At 37.2% G+C, this 18,020-nt stretch overlaps 2 protein-coding genes across 11 annotated transcripts in view; one reads left to right on the forward strand and one right to left on the reverse strand.

Annotated features, from left to right (window-relative positions):
* The window catches only part of LOC139069636 (uncharacterized), a 438,794-nt gene that overhangs the window by 335,441 nt on the left and 85,333 nt on the right, over positions 1 to 18,020 (forward strand). The window lies entirely within an intron of this gene.
* rapgef2b (Rap guanine nucleotide exchange factor 2b) overlaps positions 1 to 18,020 on the reverse strand; it is a 138,655-nt gene that overhangs the window by 57,677 nt on the left and 62,958 nt on the right. For 9 of the 10 annotated variants that reach the window (XM_054739304.2, XM_054739302.2, XM_054739300.2 and 6 more), the window contains exon 4: positions 10,925 to 11,008. In XM_054739304.2, coding sequence (XP_054595279.1) covers positions 10,925 to 11,008 — 84 coding nt within the window. Of the gene's footprint in view, positions 1 to 3,729; positions 3,987 to 10,924; positions 11,009 to 18,020 lie in introns of those variants that run through there. The other variant, XM_054739305.2, reaches the window with a different exon arrangement.

Raw genomic sequence — 18,020 nt, forward strand, 5'->3', positions numbered from 1 at the left:
CAAAGTGATTTATTTATATGCTTTTCATTTAGATAAGTGTGGTCCAACTACATACAGAATGATTATTTTAGCCCTGGGTGTGCCGTTTCCGCTGTGTTTTTATGGAAAAGATTTAATTTATTAGGTCTGCTAAGGTGTGTTCCTCCTGTCAATCGTAGCTTCAATGTCAAGGGCCACAGTTTATCAGACAGAAAAACAGAATAGTAGTTTTAGGGCCAATCCTCAATGTGTTAACCTTACAGATTTCTTAGGGTATTTTTAGTGTTTTAACTAATCAGTTGCAACATAATCACTGTTAATCAGAGATTTGTTCTGGTTCTGAAAGGTGCTCTTTCTCTTTAATGGCAGACACACGTGAGGAAATGTGCTGCAGATACATTGAGTAATTAGACACAACTACAAGGTCTGGGTGTTTTTATTTGTGCACTGGGAGATCATTTTCATTGACGATAAAAGAAAATATAAAAACATTTTGGATTAGTCAGAATTACGTCCTTTCTCCTCAGTTGAGGGACTTTTACTCTGGGTTTGGAAGGTGTCATGAAAATGTGTGTCTCACCGATATTTTGATGCAAACAACTTTGAATTATATTCTCGTCTGCATAGGAAACTCTTCCTTGAGAATAGATTTATAAAATGTATAAATTTATTAATCTGAGACCAGTGACACTGACATGTGGAAGTAAAATGCCAGTAATACTACTTCACAAACAGTGTGTGTGTGTGTGTGTGTGCGTGCGTGCGTGCGTGTCCTTTTATTAGTTATTTGGTTCTCTGATCTTATCTAAGCTTGTGAAGGCATCTGGGTCGTTCTCTGTGACCCAAACTCAAGAGTCGAAGATTTTTTGGCACCCACAGAATAAGTGAGCAGTGGTGTGTGGCTACCTGCACTGAGAGGTAGCAGCTTTCATCAATCACCCTGACCAGAATATAACTTACACACACAATGGTCTAAATGCTTTGGAGCTTTGGGCTCATGGCTACCCGTTGTACGACAGCTCAGACAGGCTGGGAAATAAACACCAGCCATTGGCAAACTGCAGAAAAAGGTTTAAATGCCACTTTGCCAAGATGCAAAAATTTCTTTATTTTGGTAAGTATAAGTTTTTACAATTCAAGTTTGCTGACCTTGCTTTTCTTTTACTTTTACAAGCTTTTGTTGGGTCAGTGTGTCTTGTAAAACATTTTATGCATTTCTTTATTGTCCAATCCATCTGTCAGACCTGCCGTTTAAGTGAAGCAATCGGTTAATTTTACAGTTCAAATGATGTTATCTTACAGTAAAGCTCACATTAATGAGGGCTAACAGTTCAAAGAAACCATGACTGAATGAATGAACATCAGGCGGGTGAGTGAGTTAAAGCGGCGAGGGGGTTAATGCTGATTGTTGCTGTTTGCTTTGCCTGAGCTTCTGTCTAACGCTGTTGTAACACTACTTGTACTCCCTGACAAACACAAGCCTGAATTCCACCACGAGACAAAAACACAGCAATATGACGAGCTTACTCAGAATTTTCACCCCCTGTACTCTCAATAAGACAAATTCTGTAATTCTTTTGCAACTAGTTTCTAGTAAAGCTGACTTGTCAGCTCGGCAGAAGCTTCAGAGGAATTAAGAAGTGCTTTTTGGACATTTGGCGTCACTACCAGCACTGATCCTCCCTCATCTCAGAAAAGTATTTCCGCCCATGCATGCATCACAACTGTGTCAGGCTACCAAGTTCAAATTGCAAGGTGACATGTTCAATCATGTTCCTCTATTACATTCCTGACACTGGTAAAGCAATCCTTGATTTTGAAAAGAAGCAAATGCCACTGGCAATGTGAGATATTAAAAAAGGGATTATTAAAGTGCAGCGTGGGTGTTCCACAAAAGTATCTTCTTTGGAGATTAAAGCTTCCCTGGGTCCAAGACTAGTCATGAATGTACAAGATTTTCCAAACACACACATTATATAAGCTAATACAACAAGTGTAGCTCCAAGAAAAATCTCAATCTGATGGATACAGATTTAAGCTCTTCAGCAATCAACACTGTCACCCAAGAAAGGCTGACCCATGCAAATATCCACTTTTATTAGCCCCACTAATGATGCTGAAGTCTGCACACAGATACTTTACAATGAATAATTCAGCAGTTAGGAATTCAGGTCTGCAAGCTGAAGTCTGCTTTGTGTTGTCTTTCCAGAGAATTAAAGGGTGTGTCGGCTGGCAGACGCACAAACGCAGATAAGAGGATAGAAAAACATGAAAAATGTGCCAGAAGCTTATGTCAGCATGTAAATCATAACGAAACATATCACCAAGCAAAAATCATCACTGCTACACATCCAGTACAGAAACACTGAACCACAGATGTGTGAATGTAACACAAACTCACTTCACTCAGCTGAAGTTTCATTTTTCTTTAAAATTGAATGGATGACAATGATGATGTAGAGAATTAACAAATTTAGTCTACAAAGTATCTGAACCCTTCAAAAGTATTACAGCAGCCCAGATGGCAATGCTCCAATGTTAATGGCATTGTTTGACATCCTATAAAGAGAATAGGATGCTAGGTGTTTGGAAAACACTGTTTTCCATAATTAGACACAAAGATCTGGTATCATAAAGTACCTAATGTGCTAGCCGCTGACATTTGACTGACATATTTGCCTCTTGAGGGCCTTGGATGTCATTCCACCTTCATCGCCTGTCTTCCCACTGCCTAGCCCACTGATGTATCCTCAGATTCACTCCTTTGTTGATGTGAAACAGAGAAATCTTTAAACCTGCATTTTTGGTCTGATCTGAAAGGAGAAGGTCTCCTGACTCCACTAAGCTGTTTAACTGAATATGTTGTAACAGAGGGCATGCCAGCTTTTTAAACCACCAGACCCACAGGGAGGGCAAAGATTATACTCCCTGGTTATGCAAGACTTTAGACCATGCACAGAGGAAGTGAAATGGGGGTGACAGTAGAAGAGGGGTAGGAGGGTAGAGTCTCAGGAGTAATACAAAATGATTCATAGGCCCATTAAAAATATATTCTGGCTTCAAGAATCCATGCCAGCTGCTGCTGAACATTCATCCACCTTGCAGAGATGAACAGAATACCTTGGAGTAGCAGCATGGTCATGCCACACACATACCCTGAACCTTTGCCCTGCCATTTCTGAAATAGAACAAGAACTGCAGTCAAGAATGTTCAGTGACTCAGGACTTTAACTTCCTAAAATACAACTTAGCTCCGATTACAATTTGAAAGAAAAAAGGTCACAGAGGAAGATAGTTTTGAGAGGCAGAGCCACTCTACTAGCTCATCTGAACTTTTCTAACACACATCCTGCATCGCTGCATCTGCAGTCAATCAGTCACCCCCAACCATCGACATTAATATAGCTCCCAACACATCCAGCAGATTCCCCCCGCAGCGAGGGCTCCGTCTTTGTTTTGGTTTCAAAGTTGTCAAAAGTTGTAAGTTGCCCTCTAAACATGAAGAACACACACCCATTTCTTGTGGCGCACTCTCACACTGATAAATCCAAAATAACATCAAAGCCATGCTTCACATTCCAGACGTGATGGTTTTACGGCAACCAGCTCCCGGTTTGGAGACAAGTCTGACATTTAATTTAAAACCAAAATCTCTGGAGAGTAAATGCAGATCTTTAATGAGACTTACAGCCATGTGTTTAAGTGGAATTAGTTAACAGAAGAGGCAACTGTTGTAGTCTGAGAACTCACCCCCAACACTTTGAACCGCTCCCAGAGTGACACAGCCACCTGATAACAAGATCCCCTCCTCCTAAAATATCCTTTCTGTTAGTCCCAAAAAAGTCCAGCAAATCCGCTCCAAGTCCCGAGACTTTGGTGTGACTGCGGCATATTGTTCTGCACACACCCCAGAGCCGCTGTCTGAGATTTGCGTTTGAGAAAAGGGAGTGTGAGGCTATGAAAGTGTGTGTGTGGATCAGCGTATGTCCAATGGCTCTGCCCCCTTTCTCACTAGCCCTCCCACCCTCCCTCTCAGTGTAATGTGGTACGTAGACAACAGCCAGCATTCCAGCGCACGACTCACTTCCTGCCACAGTCACTAATGTGTATTAGAGGACAGTCTGTTCTTAGTTTTCATTTCAGTTGAAATTATGTGTAGTCATCATCTCTTCTAATCACATTATGAATCACTTTATTAACTTGGTTAGTTAAAAGTCCAGTAAAATATCCTAATTTTTTGTTTATGATTAGTTCAAATACATTGGCAATTAGTTTTTAAATAGCCTAGTTATATGATGGTAACATGATGTCATGTTTTTAAATAGCCCAAGCACAGTCATTCAGATTTCATTTAAACTATTTACACAGCTATGCTATTAAGAAAGATGAATTCACTACAGATGAATGGAAAGAATGCCAGCAATTGTATCTGGGATTTATAGAAATGTGAGTGTGCCATCAGTTTTGATATGTATTAACATTTTTAAAACTACCCAACTCTTGGCTAACATGTTTCTGAAATGTGTATGTTTTTGTAAATGTGCTTAAAATCAATGCTATCTTGTTTTTAACCTAAACAATAACAAAATAAAGCTAAAACACCAAGAGCTTGTTCATGGAAGCTCTCTAGATTTGATTTCATCACTTGTTTCTTTTCATTTTTAATATTTAGCTTTTACTTGTGTTGCACTTGATTTTGTTGTAAAGATGACACACATTTTCTGCTATGGATTACAGAAAAAAGTTAAAATAATCTAATTATTCTGACTAAAAGTGACAACAAGCAGCATGTGAGTACAGTCTTCTGTTTATAAAATCCTTTAGTAGCAGAATGATGAACGTTACGTTACAGATAATTCACTAAATGCTAACATTTTAACTGTAACTGAAAATTGCATGGGAATAATCATCCATAACTTATAACTAATTCAAGATTAACAGTTCCATGTGACTGTTGTTTGTGCACTTCACATAGTGCAGCTTGTTTGCTTCTTGTGCCAGTCCCACAAGTAAATTCAAACTGAAAGGTCCCCATTGTAGCCGATTAGTTATTTTCCAGGTCTTGGAGATGAAGCCAAAATAACCAAGGTGACATAACAAGGATAATTCTGTGGTCTGGCTGGAGGTCAGATGGCTTTACGCTTTATACACTAAACCACTTAAATAAATGCCAACTTCCTGGAGCAGGTGATTTTCAGTCAAAACAAGTTAACTTTCTTTGCTATTAACAATCAGTTAGAGATCAGTTAATGAAATATATTAAGTCAACTTTTTATTACTTTGAATCAAGTTGGATAATGTACTTTAGAAATTAATCATCTGGTAATCAATGGTAATAAAACATTTTCACGTAATTATGTCATTATTTTAACCAAGAAAATATTAAACACACCCATTCAAATTTCTTTTTGAAGCTTCAGAGGGTGGTTTTAATGCATGTGGTTTACACATATTTGTGCAATGAGTGACTAAAATAGTTTACTTTTGATTAATTGGGCATAGTTTATCTACAAAATCAATGTAATATCTGCTTGAGAAGTTATGTTAATGGAAAAAGTGTGAAGAAAATAAAAGGCCCATTTTCATGACCAATCATCATTCAAGAAGATGACACTGGTATCCATCCAACACTTTGGTTACTGACTGTTAATTTTGCTGGCAAAATATTTTTGTTTTAATTTAGTGACAAATGAATTTTTGCAGACTAAAATTAAACAAAAACTTTACTTCTATAAAGACTATGAATGAATTAAATGAATATTGAACAACATTTTCATCAACTAATAAAAGATGACAACGAAACTTGACAATAGTGAAAATCTGGGTAAGGTTAGGAGTAAATTGCTGCTGCAGCTCAGCTAGTGCCAAACTGAATGGAACTGAAAGTGCAGTGCATCTGGTCGTTTAATCGTTTTTCTTTTTATGGTGCTGCTACAGCCGATATCATCAGTGTTCAGTGTGTCCAGCACCTTGCATGCTGGTGGTGTTCGGAGGGACCGGCGGCGCCTGTATACAACAGACTCTCCTCTGTCAGTGTACCCCAGGGCAGCTATGGCCACCAGGTTTTGAATGTTTGTGTGAATGGGTGAATGATTGTGTTGTAAAGCTCCTTGGGGGGTTCACCATTTACCATTTGAAGTAGGTTTAGGGTGAAAATGATTTCATCAGAAGAAATATTGTATAAAATTGTTTTGTACATCCATTCCATGTTTATCTTTGTTATCTATATTCTTGTTCTATTTTTACACAGGTTAGTAAAAAATAGTTATTTTTACCTGACATGTTTTAGCTAGTATCTCTAGCCATCATCAGAGATCGGTGGTGTTGGTGATGTCATTTCCTTGTATCCACGGGCAGGAGAAGACAGCGTCACCCTCTACTGCCCGCATACGCCACCAACACTGGCGATCTCTGATGATGGCTAGATACTAGCTGAAAGATGTACTAAACTAAACTGTGTAAAAAAGAACAAGAAAATCGTATAAAATTGATTTCAATTTTAGTTGATTAAAATACAACAATTAAAACAAATTGAATGGCTAAATTGTGACTAAAATTAAAAAGAGCCAAAAGACTAAGACTAAATTAACATTTCTTGAAAAATTAACACAGTTTACTGATATGAGCTGATTTTTGTTTCAGTTTGTCAAGCTCATGATCAGGATTTTATTTTTTTCGCCAGATGGCCAAAAGTCCCAGAGGCAGTTTGCTGGTGATGAATGAACCCAGCAACATGAAAGGAAGTAAAACCCATTAGGGTTAATAAAGTGTATGTTAAGGTGGAAGTAAAAACTTCCATAATGTGTGTTAAGGTTTATCGTTACAATGAAGTGCTTCATGACTATCTTTTTAAATGTGGTATTGCACAGTTGTCAACTGCTCACAAGTTTATGTCATATGAGTGGGTTAAAGCACGTGATCTGAGGCTTCAAAATGAAAGAATAACAGATGTGGAACATGCGGACCAAGACTGGTGGTTATGCTTTCAGTGTAATATGTTGAAAGATGACTGATACAACAGCTGTCTGACTAGATTTCTGAACACATTTCTAAGACACAGACCCATAAAAAGGACAGGGGTCGTGAGGAAGAAGATGACACTTTCTAGTTGAAGCATTTTCCTAGACAAAATTGTGACAAATTTTATTACTAATAAAATAACAATAATATAGTAATAATAATTTCAAAATTTAACTATTTAACATTAAATGCTATTTTGCTACTGCTACAAAACAAATTTTCTCAAGTATTAAAAAATGTAAATTAAAACATTTTTTAGTAAATACAAACATATTACCAAGAATTTGTTCATGTTTCTCTTTTTCGATCATTATGTAGACTGAATTTTGATGGTTCCGATGTTTTTATTTTTCAAAGTCAACATTTTATAAAGTCTAGATACTGATTGTGTCTGTGCTGAGTGGGTCATGTTGCATTAAATCTGCTGTCGCTGGGTCTGCAGCTGTGTACTGTTGTTGAATTCACAGGGGGTAGGGTGGGGTTTCATCAAATCTAAGCATCTTATTTCCAGGTTGAAGGAAAATCTCACGAAAATAACTTATATTTCATTTAAAAAAATGACATGTCAATAGTGCCAATGGTAATATTTTATCATATGGTGTGCCATTGCTCTGGAAGGTGTAGTCTAATAAATATGGGCCCTTTAGATGCATTAGTTGTTATCTTGTTAGCATGTTTAAATAAGTATTAGTACATTTTACTTCATGACTCCGACATCCCTCTGTGGGGTTTATAAAAGCTGTTTCTGACATATTTATAGTTTTACAGGAAAGATATAGTAAGTGTTTTCAGGTTTATTGGCATTCCAGATTCTGTCTTTAGCGGGTTGTCAGGCCGAACAGCTGATGTCAGAATAAGTACGCATATTTAGTACACTCCAACTATCAACAGCTCATCTCAGTGTGTGGTTTAAAACTGTGTAACCGACTAATTCATATGAGTTGTTCTTGTGCTTTGAAACAAGGCGCACAGAGCTGTAGCGTCTTCCGTTTATGGCTGAGCCATTCACCTTCCCCTGCCTGGATCAGATCTCACTACAGCTACTGGGGAGGAGAACACAGGCACTGACAGAATTATGGAGACATATCAGGTTTTCAACCTTGCTGCCAGTCTGCATCTGAACAGCTTTTTCTGGGCACTGCCTGTCTGAAACCCAATTCCACCACATCTTTAAAAGCTTCAGGAAGTCCCTCTGGACTGAGTTCAGTTCCTCATGTCACAACCAATTTCCCCTCCGAGCCATTTTGCCCTCACCAGTTCTCCTCTTTATAGACTAGATGAAGCAGTGTTGTTTTTCATGGCGCTGTTTCAAAATTGTTATATTTATTTAAAAAGGTTAAAAATTATATAAGGCAAACAAAATTAGATGAAAAAATGATTGCTATGCTTTGAGAAGGTGGTAATAATTGGGTTCCTCGAGACAGATTATAATGAATAATGTTAGAATGTGATAACAATCTGTTAATGTATTTTGATTAACCTGAGTCTTTGAGCGCTTAGAATGTCAAAATTTAAATTATGGATGTTTATTTCAGTAAACAGTACTTCCATAGATAGTCATAATGTTCTGCTGAATTCTTGTTTCTTTCATTTCTGAACAGAAATTATGCTCCACCATTCAGAGCTAAGTGACTTTTCTGGCCCTGACAACCTTGAAATGAAATAGAAATGTAACTTTGCCAATGTGTCATTTCAAAAACATCTTGTTGTTGTCGGTTTCCTTCAGAAATGATTTATCTGTATCAGAAGTGAACCCAGTAGCTTCTACTACTCTCCAAAGCTCCCACAAATCTGAATTGACCACATTAGTATTGATGTACGTCTAAGTCTGCTCATAAAGTGGTTGATGCGAGTTAGTTTTTGATTTAATTTGAAATAACACTTCCTGAAAAAACTGAAGAGTCGTGTTTTCCAATAACAGGATCATCACATTTCTCTGCTTTTGAGGTGGGGTTAGCAATATTCATGAGACAACAAGAGGTTACCGGTAGATGTGTTATTGATAGAAGGAATATTAGGTTATATTGGATTTTAGACAATGTATAAATCCAAATAGTTTTACTCAGTGTTAATCTGCACTTTGCAACTCCATGTAAATACTGTGTTCACTAACTGTTAGTGGGTTATGTAAATCAAAAACAAATTTGGGTGACAAAATGTCAAAGTCAACTTCTGTTTGTTTTGCTTTAACCCACATATCAGTCTGTGTTGATAAGGTATCGGTGTCACAGTGATCTCTGGCTTCAATGATAACACCCAGGCAAATTCCTACAAGTTAAAGCATCCGATCACCCAGCTGATGCATCAAAATTAGAATTCAGCACAAAACACAGGAAAAAAAAAAGATTCAGGCAATACAGCGAACAATACGCTGATTATTAGAGTTATACATTCACATGCAGCAAAAGTGTCTTTACAACATTTGCTTAGTAAACACTTTCAGTTCTTTTTGCAGCAAAGTGTCAACTTATTTTGCCGATGCCTACTAATCCTCCTCGGGCTTCCAGACACACTTTCTCCTTGGTAAAAGGAAGAAGGTCAAGTTCTGGCAGGGAAGCAGATTTTGGGTGTTTTTCTTTTCCTATCAAGTCCTGCATTAAAAAACCCTCCCACGTACATGTGAACCGAGAGAATGACGGCTGACAGCCCCCGCTGAACCGCCGGAAGAGTTCAGCTCCACCGGCTAAAGTGATGGCCTCCAGCCCTGAGAGGCCGTAGGTGTGTTATGAAAGTCTGACGGATAAAAAGATCATTGTTTTCAAGTCGCCCACAGAGATAGTTCGTGTAACAGATCTACTTGTGAAATCGCAGCTCTTTAACATTTGGTTTTGGCTTCAGATGTGCTGGTCACTGCTGTGAGTCGATGGCTGAGAGTACACAGTCTGAAGTCCTCTGAATGTGCCAAAACCTTCATTCTGTTGCTTTTCAATCAACTTTAACTCAGCTAGAAAGATGAAAAATGTTTGTGCATTTCCAAAGCTAACCAGGAAATAGTCAATTCTGGCAAATCTGCCTTGCTATAAATCCCAGTAGGTTGCTCATAAGATACTAGGTTTAACATGATTTTCTTTAACAAATGTATTTATACTATTAAATGTGTAACTTCTATAATAGAGTGGCGCATATCTTATTGTGGAAATTATCGTTTTATAGGGTTGGGGTGCATTTCTTTCTTTGTGGACTCTTGTTTGAGAATGCAACAAAAGTATTATGAATCTAGTTCAATTGCATGTGTTGATATATTTGTGTTATGTTTATAAAACAATAGGCAAAGTCTGCAATTTCTATGAAAGTTACAGGTCTAAGTCAGACTGTGTGAAAAAAAATCAAAGCCTTTAAATAAGAAAAATAACAGCTTTCAAAGGCCTCCAAAGTCCCAAATATTGATAATGGATATATATATGGGTATATAATGAGTGTGACCCCCGGGAGGAAAGTTGACCATTGAGCAGGGTTGATGGTTTATCCCTTGGGTCCATGTGGCAGGGGTGATAAACCATCAGTCCTGCTCAATGGTCAACTTTCCTTGTGGGGTCACCCATAAAGACAGTGGGAGGGTTTATTTATATATATATATATATATATATATATATATATATATATATATATATATATATATATATATATATATATATATATATAGATGAGAGAGAGAGAGAGAGAGAGAGAGAGAGAGAGGAGAGAGAGAGAGAGAGAGAGAGAGAGAGAGAGATTTTAAGAAAACCATTAAAAACTTTGAAACCTCTCATAATTATTCAACAAACTATATACAAACCCAGTTTAGTAAAAACTCCTCAACTGTGGAACAAACATTCTGGAAAACAAACTATTTATTATTGCATCTTTTTTTCCACCTCAGGGTATCCTATTCTGGTCTGTATGAGTTTAGAAGGAGTGCTGTTTGTGTGGTATCTGAAGCTCTTACCTGCTCCTGGGAAGAAACATGGACTCCTTGATGAAAACTGAACCAGATAACAGGATATACCAGCAACTTCCAACGTCATCGGGGCTGGAAGACATGAGTAGAAACTTAAATTAACACAGACTCTAGTTACCTTTGTAAACACATAGATTTCCAGAAACATTGAAAATAATTTAAGTTTTGATAACTTTGCACTATTTTAACCCTTAGCAGGTCATTTGCAACCCAAAAAACCTGCTGAGATCCAGTTGTAAACTCTCTGGACAAAATAAGTATAATTGTAAGCAATTCTGACTTTAATCTGTCATTTTATGACTCTGGCTTACTTCTGGCTTTATTCGTCATACCAAATTAGTTCTTATTAAAATCTGTAGAATGTAAGCAACTTTAAAGTCAAAACACTCCAGGTTCATTGTAAAATTAAAAATAGAATTATAATTAGTGATTAAAATGGAATCAAACCCTCATTACATTGAACTTACTGTGTTCTCCTGCATCAAATCTGGGAAATTAGCTTTTTACACTTTTTTAATATTTTTCACAAATACAGTCACTTAACAAATGAAAAATTGAAACTGAGTAAATTAGAAACAAAAGAAAGAGGACATTATAAAAGACGTGACTAAATATGCCTTTAATTTCTACCCACACTTGATCCAGTTTAAATCTGCTGACAAGTAAACTGGGTATCGTAAACAGGGTGAACTCTAACTGACCTCTAGATGATGTGGATGGTTCTCAAATCACTCCAACAGTACAAGTCAACAAATACATGTTTTCTTATTGGAGATTTATTTAGAATCTCACACACTTGCTAGGGTTTAAAAGAGTGTGTGCACTCATTATTTCAATACATTTGCTATGGTCTCTAGTATGAATGAATATCTTGTGTATCATTTTCGTTGGGGGAAAAGGCTTTCCCTCCTGTTTCAGGAAGCTGAAATTATTAGCAGGAGTTGCGGCAGACAACAGCAGGATATGGAGTCTTACTCACTATTATTCATGATATGCAAAAACCTTGCCTTTGATTGGATAACAGCAAGGTGACTCTTCCGCTGGCTTTGTTTGCTCATCTTTCTTGGGTAAAAATGCAATATTGATCTTTTATCTCCGTAAATAACACAAGCTTGAACGTGCCATGCAATGTTGTGGAATCACTACTGCTAACAGGTAACTTCTGCTATCAGATACTCTGCTCTTTCCTGGCCGCTAAATCAAAAACAGCCTTCTGCAGTTGCGAACCAAGATGGATGAGTCTATAAACGCTAATTTGCAGTATGACGTAGATCTGAGCAGCTTTTTCTGAACCGAGCATTCCCTGTCAATTTTCTTTCAGCAGCTATTGCAGAAAATACGGGTAGAAAACTATTTTCAATTTTCAGCATGTGTGTAAACTCAGAGTGACCAATCATATTTCAGAAAGAAAAATAATTGTACGTTTCTCAGTGAACCACAGTGAAAAGCGATACATTTAAATTGTTGGGGATAGAGGCCGACAGATATGTTTTTTTTAAGGCCAATGCCGATTTTTAAAGAATTTTGTTGCCGATGGCTGATATCTGTAATGTGATGAAGGAGCCATTTCTCAGGGTTATTATCCTCTAACAACTGTTCCCTTTTGACACAATGCCAGAGTGCATAAAACAGCCTCAAGGTCATGCATTCGCTTCTTAACTGTTTACGTTCCAGCAATGAAGACAGAAGATGAAGACTCCTTTTTCTTTTATTAAAAGCCAAAGAACTCTATTTTCAATAAAGCTAATCAAAACAACTGTTAGTCAATACAATAAGATGTGACCGACCTGTGAAATCAAAATATTAATTACTTTATTATGATCCTATAGAAATAATAAGAACTGTGACTTTAAGTGTTCCAACAGGACTCATTTCACGTAGTGTTAAAATGACACAACACATTCCTTTCACTGATCCAATCAGAATCTTACAGATCTGACGGAGGCATGCTTCTGACAGTGTTTGGTCATTTTCATTCGACAATAAACCATAACATCCGAGGTATAAAACTATGCCACGTCAGCTCTAACGCCAGTTCAAAGCGTTCCAGCGTGAGTGTCGGAGTGGCCAATCCTGACCTCTAACTCTTCAACCGAAAGAACCAACGACAAGCTGAAAAATCCAGTCGCTATAAAAACCAGCGGTAACAACAGAATAAAAGCTCCATCCACCGAACCAGACTTGGGTCTGACCAGATGCCAATAACGTGTCGTGTGCCAGAGGTAACTCAAGACGGGTCTGATCGGAACCGCGGCTTCTCCTACTGGCCCGGTTTCCAGAGAGGGTTCACTGGACCTCGATATTCCTGATCTACAGAGGACTTCCACCAAAGGCAAGGTAGACCGGTGTCGGTACAAGATCTGCTCGGGTGCAAGATCGGCTCAGGGTCCGTCGACTGCCGGTGACGTCAAAGTAGTTGATTGGCTGAACATGAACCTTATGGAATTACGTAATCACGTTATGTTGTCATCACGTTACGTTGGTCCAGGCAAATCTTTCCGTTGGAAAGATGGACAACTTTTACAAAGAAATCCATCATTACCTCTTTGAAAATACACTTTTAGCATAGAGCTGCATGTATATCAGGGCTGAACGATTAACTGCATGTGCAATTACATTGCGATGTGACAAAAGGAGATTTTCTAATCGCAAAGGCTGCAATTTGGCAGCGAGTGGTTAGCGCAATGCTATGGAAAAACCCATAGGAATGCTAATGCTAAAATCACCGATTACATTCTTACAAATTGTGAATTAGAAACTTGCCAAATGATTACATTTGGAGTCTAATAGAAAGTAAAACTACCATCAATCAAATAAGTACAGACAGGTATTTTAGTAAAGCCAGAAAACTTAACTCCAGAGTTTTGGCTAGCAGCTATGAGCGTAACTGAACTACGCATGGACAAGACGTCAAAAACTCTAAACACAAAATACTTCAATAAACGGGACACACACTATACGTTATAAAAAGGAAATTGATGTTAACTGTACATTTTGTAACTGTGTGAAGGAAGATATTTCTCATTTATTTTGGTCATGCTCATACACAAATCTTTTCTGGCAAGAATTTTGCGTTTTTGTTGTTTCCTTAATCTTTTCTGAGTTCTCTCTTTGTTATGAGGAAATATTGTTTGGTTTCTTTCAGTACCCCAAGCACAGGGCAAACGAATTTTATTTGATTAATTTATTGATATTATTAGCTAAATTTCATATACATAAGCTGAAAATTTCTAATGCAAAACCATCCTTTCAGTGCTTTTTAAATGAAACCAGACAATATTTAAAAACCATATATATATATATATATATATATATATATATATATATATATATATATATACACACACACACACAAATTAATTCTTTGAAAATCCTGCCATGTGAATTCATGGATTTTTTTTCACATTCTGTCTCTTACAGTTGAAGTGTACCTATGATGTAAATTACTGGCCTCTGTCATCATTTTAAGTGGGAGAACTTGCACAATCGGTGGCTGACTAAATACTTTTTTGCCCCACTGTACCTGTAAAATCGTGGTCATAATGTGGCATAATTTACCGTGCAATGCAAGCTTACAATGCTAACATTCATAGGCTTTGGGCTACCTGTAAATATTGGTATTTTTAAGTGAAATTTTTTCTGGGTCCATTTTATCACCAACAAAACAGATCTAGAGGGTGAGAGATGTGTAATTCAGACTTTCATTTTTAAGTGACACCCTACTGTTAGCCAATCAGAGGCAAGGAATATCAGGAAACAAGACTCCAAAACTGTTGTCTTCTGCTCTCCACTCCTCCGACAAAGTTTTAGTTCCTGAAACATGAGCGCCAGAGCCTTTCCCCCCCAGATCAACTCACAAGGAATACATACTGGAAATGTAAAAAGATAAATAAATAAAACTAGTAAACTTGATCTAACTTTTTCACAACATTTAAAAGTTTTTAAATCTACCCTTTATTGGTGTTCTAATCCTAATCTGTCAATTTATATAATTTTTATTTACAAAGTAAGCAAAATTTGGTTTCAGCGTTTCAAGTTTACCACCTGAGGGGAAATCAGAGATGTAGGGATTTTTAGAGCATGCCCATTGCAGAACTAAAACATAATGCCTTTCTATTAAATACAAAAATAATTCAACAACTCAAACATTCATCAGCTCTTTCTCAGTTACATCACCTCAGATTTAGTTTTTCATTTGACCTGAAGAAGAAAAATTGTTCATCATCTTCGCACAGCATTAGCCTTGCAGGAAATTCTAATGGCTGCATCTCAGCATGGTGCCTCCATTTTCCCGTTTACCACTTGGTGTGCAGAGACGTCCCCTCATCAGAGAAGTCAACGTCTGCACATTGAGCTGAAATCAGGCCTTGCACTCCAAGGCACTCTTGTGATGTAAAGGCAGCAGCATGAGTGATTATCAGAGCTTTTCTTTGCCTGGTCTAAGTGGGACTTCCTAATTGAAGCCATGGAGCCAAAAAAAATAAACCTGAATAAGTGATGAGTCGCATATCACCTGTCTTTTTTTGCTTACATGAAAGTAAAAGATGGGAGCTCTTACTACACACCTGCTCCCACACAAATGCATAAATTCACACCGAGCATCACTGTGCTGACTGAGGAATTTTTTAATCATCAGTCTCTCTCCTTCCTCCTCCTCTTCTACACTCCATTTCTCAATGCGCTATTGAGGCTGTGCACAGCACACCCTACTGCCAGAGATAAACCTTCCATGCTCCTTCCAAAAAGCATCACTTCTATTCCTTTTCTCACGTTCTACCCAACTTCCTACATAATTGTTCCACCGTTCATTTTTCCTTTCTGCATACTATATCATTACAACTGATATGTTGAATTATTAATTGAAACTCTAGTTAGAGGAAGCACCTCACAGCCTCTCAGGAGGAGGAGGAAAAAATGATCCTATCTGCTGCCAACGCTTGACTGATCTGGGTCATGCATACAGGAAGCAATAGCAATAACAGGGGGGGGGGGGGGGGGGGGGAATCAGGTTAGACCAGCACCATGGAGCTGGTGGTGGGATAATGAATTAAAAGAATGATCACAGATTAATGCAGGTTCAGGAAATCTCTAGTTATTTTTAAAACAATTATAATCTGAGGATCAATAATATATTTTGAATGTTTGGGTTTTGTGTTTGACTGCCAAAAATGTAACTTTCACATTATTTTTGGTCAAATCTTTCCTTTTATGTGTTTTTCTTTGGTTATCAGGAAAACTCCAAAACGTATTTGGAGTTTTGTATGAATTTTTTACAGGATTTGGGTAACGACCCAAATCAGGGGGAATTAACTTTTAATTTTGCTGCTCTTGACACATCTTGTTATATTCAGCTTATCGTCTATTCACCAGAGTATGAAATAAGTAGTTCTGCAACAGGATTGTGAGCAGTTTAAGGTCACAAGCATACTTTATTAGCAGAAACACTGCCAAATAATCCTTTTCAAAATCCACTAAAGCTGTTTAATTGAATAATCTCGGACTAATGCAAAAAAAGATAACACATTAAATCTGTAAATATTTCTGTAACCCAGATTTGCTTCACCTAACGATTTTGATCCTACTTGATAAAGGACAACAATGACATCTTCAGTGTCCTTCACTATTTGAAAACCCTAAGTTCCCTCAAATATATTAAACATACAAACAAACCTCAAATATGACCAGGAAAATGAAACAAAAATTAGAAAATATTTTATGATGATGGAAACTAGGTTTTTGACAGATTGATTGTTTAAAACCTATAAAATTATGAGCAGAAGTTGCATATTCACCGACCTAATGACAAAACAACACACTATTTTATTCAATGAGAATGTTTTAGGACTAATTCGATATTTAAATTAAGAGGAACAGAAACCTTCCTCACTTGCGAAAAATCTAAATATTACAATATGATGCAAAAGTTCAATTACGTCAGTATTCTGCTTAAAGGGTGAACCTAACACATGAGATAGACTCATTCCATGCAAAGCCAGATATGTCAAGCCTTTATTTGTTATAATTGTGATGATTACGGCTTACAGCTGATGAAAACCTTACATTCAAGATCTCAGACAATTAGAATATAGTGAAATGGTTCGATATTCTAGACTTAAAGTGTCACACTCTATATTCAGCTAATGAATCCTAAACACCCTCAAAGGGTTCATGAGCCTTTTGGCAGTATCTCGGTCTAAACTGAATTACTGAAATAAATGGACTTTTGCATTATATTTCATTTTTTCCAGTTTAACCTGTGATGTAGCATCACAAAATCTAGCCTGATTCGTGCTTGTGTATGCTTGTAGCTTATGATGTTAAAGGCTCTTTGCTCTTTCACCATAATCTTTTACATCAACATTTGTAAATACGTTGAAGTTGATGCTATTTTTGTGTTTGCAAAGGTTAATTAACTATGGTGGCCAACTTGATTTGACTCTGACACTTAGTAGTATAGAAGTCACACAATACAGACAAGCATTTTAGCCTGCCCCTTACCTTCCAGCTTTGGGTAATACATTTCTGAACTTTATTTAGTCTTTAAGAGAATTTCACAAACACGATTTTAATCATTTTACAGCCAAAAGCATTTTTGTGACAAAAGAATGAATCTGATTTAAACTCTGTCCACCAGGGTAAAGTGTTTCCCCTGATGTCATGTAACTTTTACACAATGGGTTTCTGAGTCCACAAACACATTCACAAAGCCATTGTCATGAAAACAAGGGGTTGGATTGAGTGCACAGAATGAGATGTTCAAAACAACAGAGTTGGGTCTCTTTTGACACGTTTAGCGGTTCCAAATAAACCAGCAACATTTCAGTGTGTTGTTATTCTACTCTCAGACCCATGAGACTCACTACCACAGAAGTGTTGGTGAGGTTATGAAATAACGTTCTTCATTTTTCCACAATAGCCTTTACGGCAAAAAGCCCAAGTGTCTGCCAGCAAACTACGTTGGTCAACGATTCAGATTTACAGAATGAAATGAAGCTGCTGAGCCGAGAATATAGAATAAAATAAAAAATATTTACTTTAAAACCCAAACATTTTTCCTGCATAGTCCAGATGTTAGTCAGTCATA

This window comes from Nothobranchius furzeri, chromosome 1 (genome assembly GCF_043380555.1).
Source record: "Nothobranchius furzeri strain GRZ-AD chromosome 1, NfurGRZ-RIMD1, whole genome shotgun sequence".
NCBI lineage: Eukaryota > Metazoa > Chordata > Actinopteri > Cyprinodontiformes > Nothobranchiidae > Nothobranchius > Nothobranchius furzeri.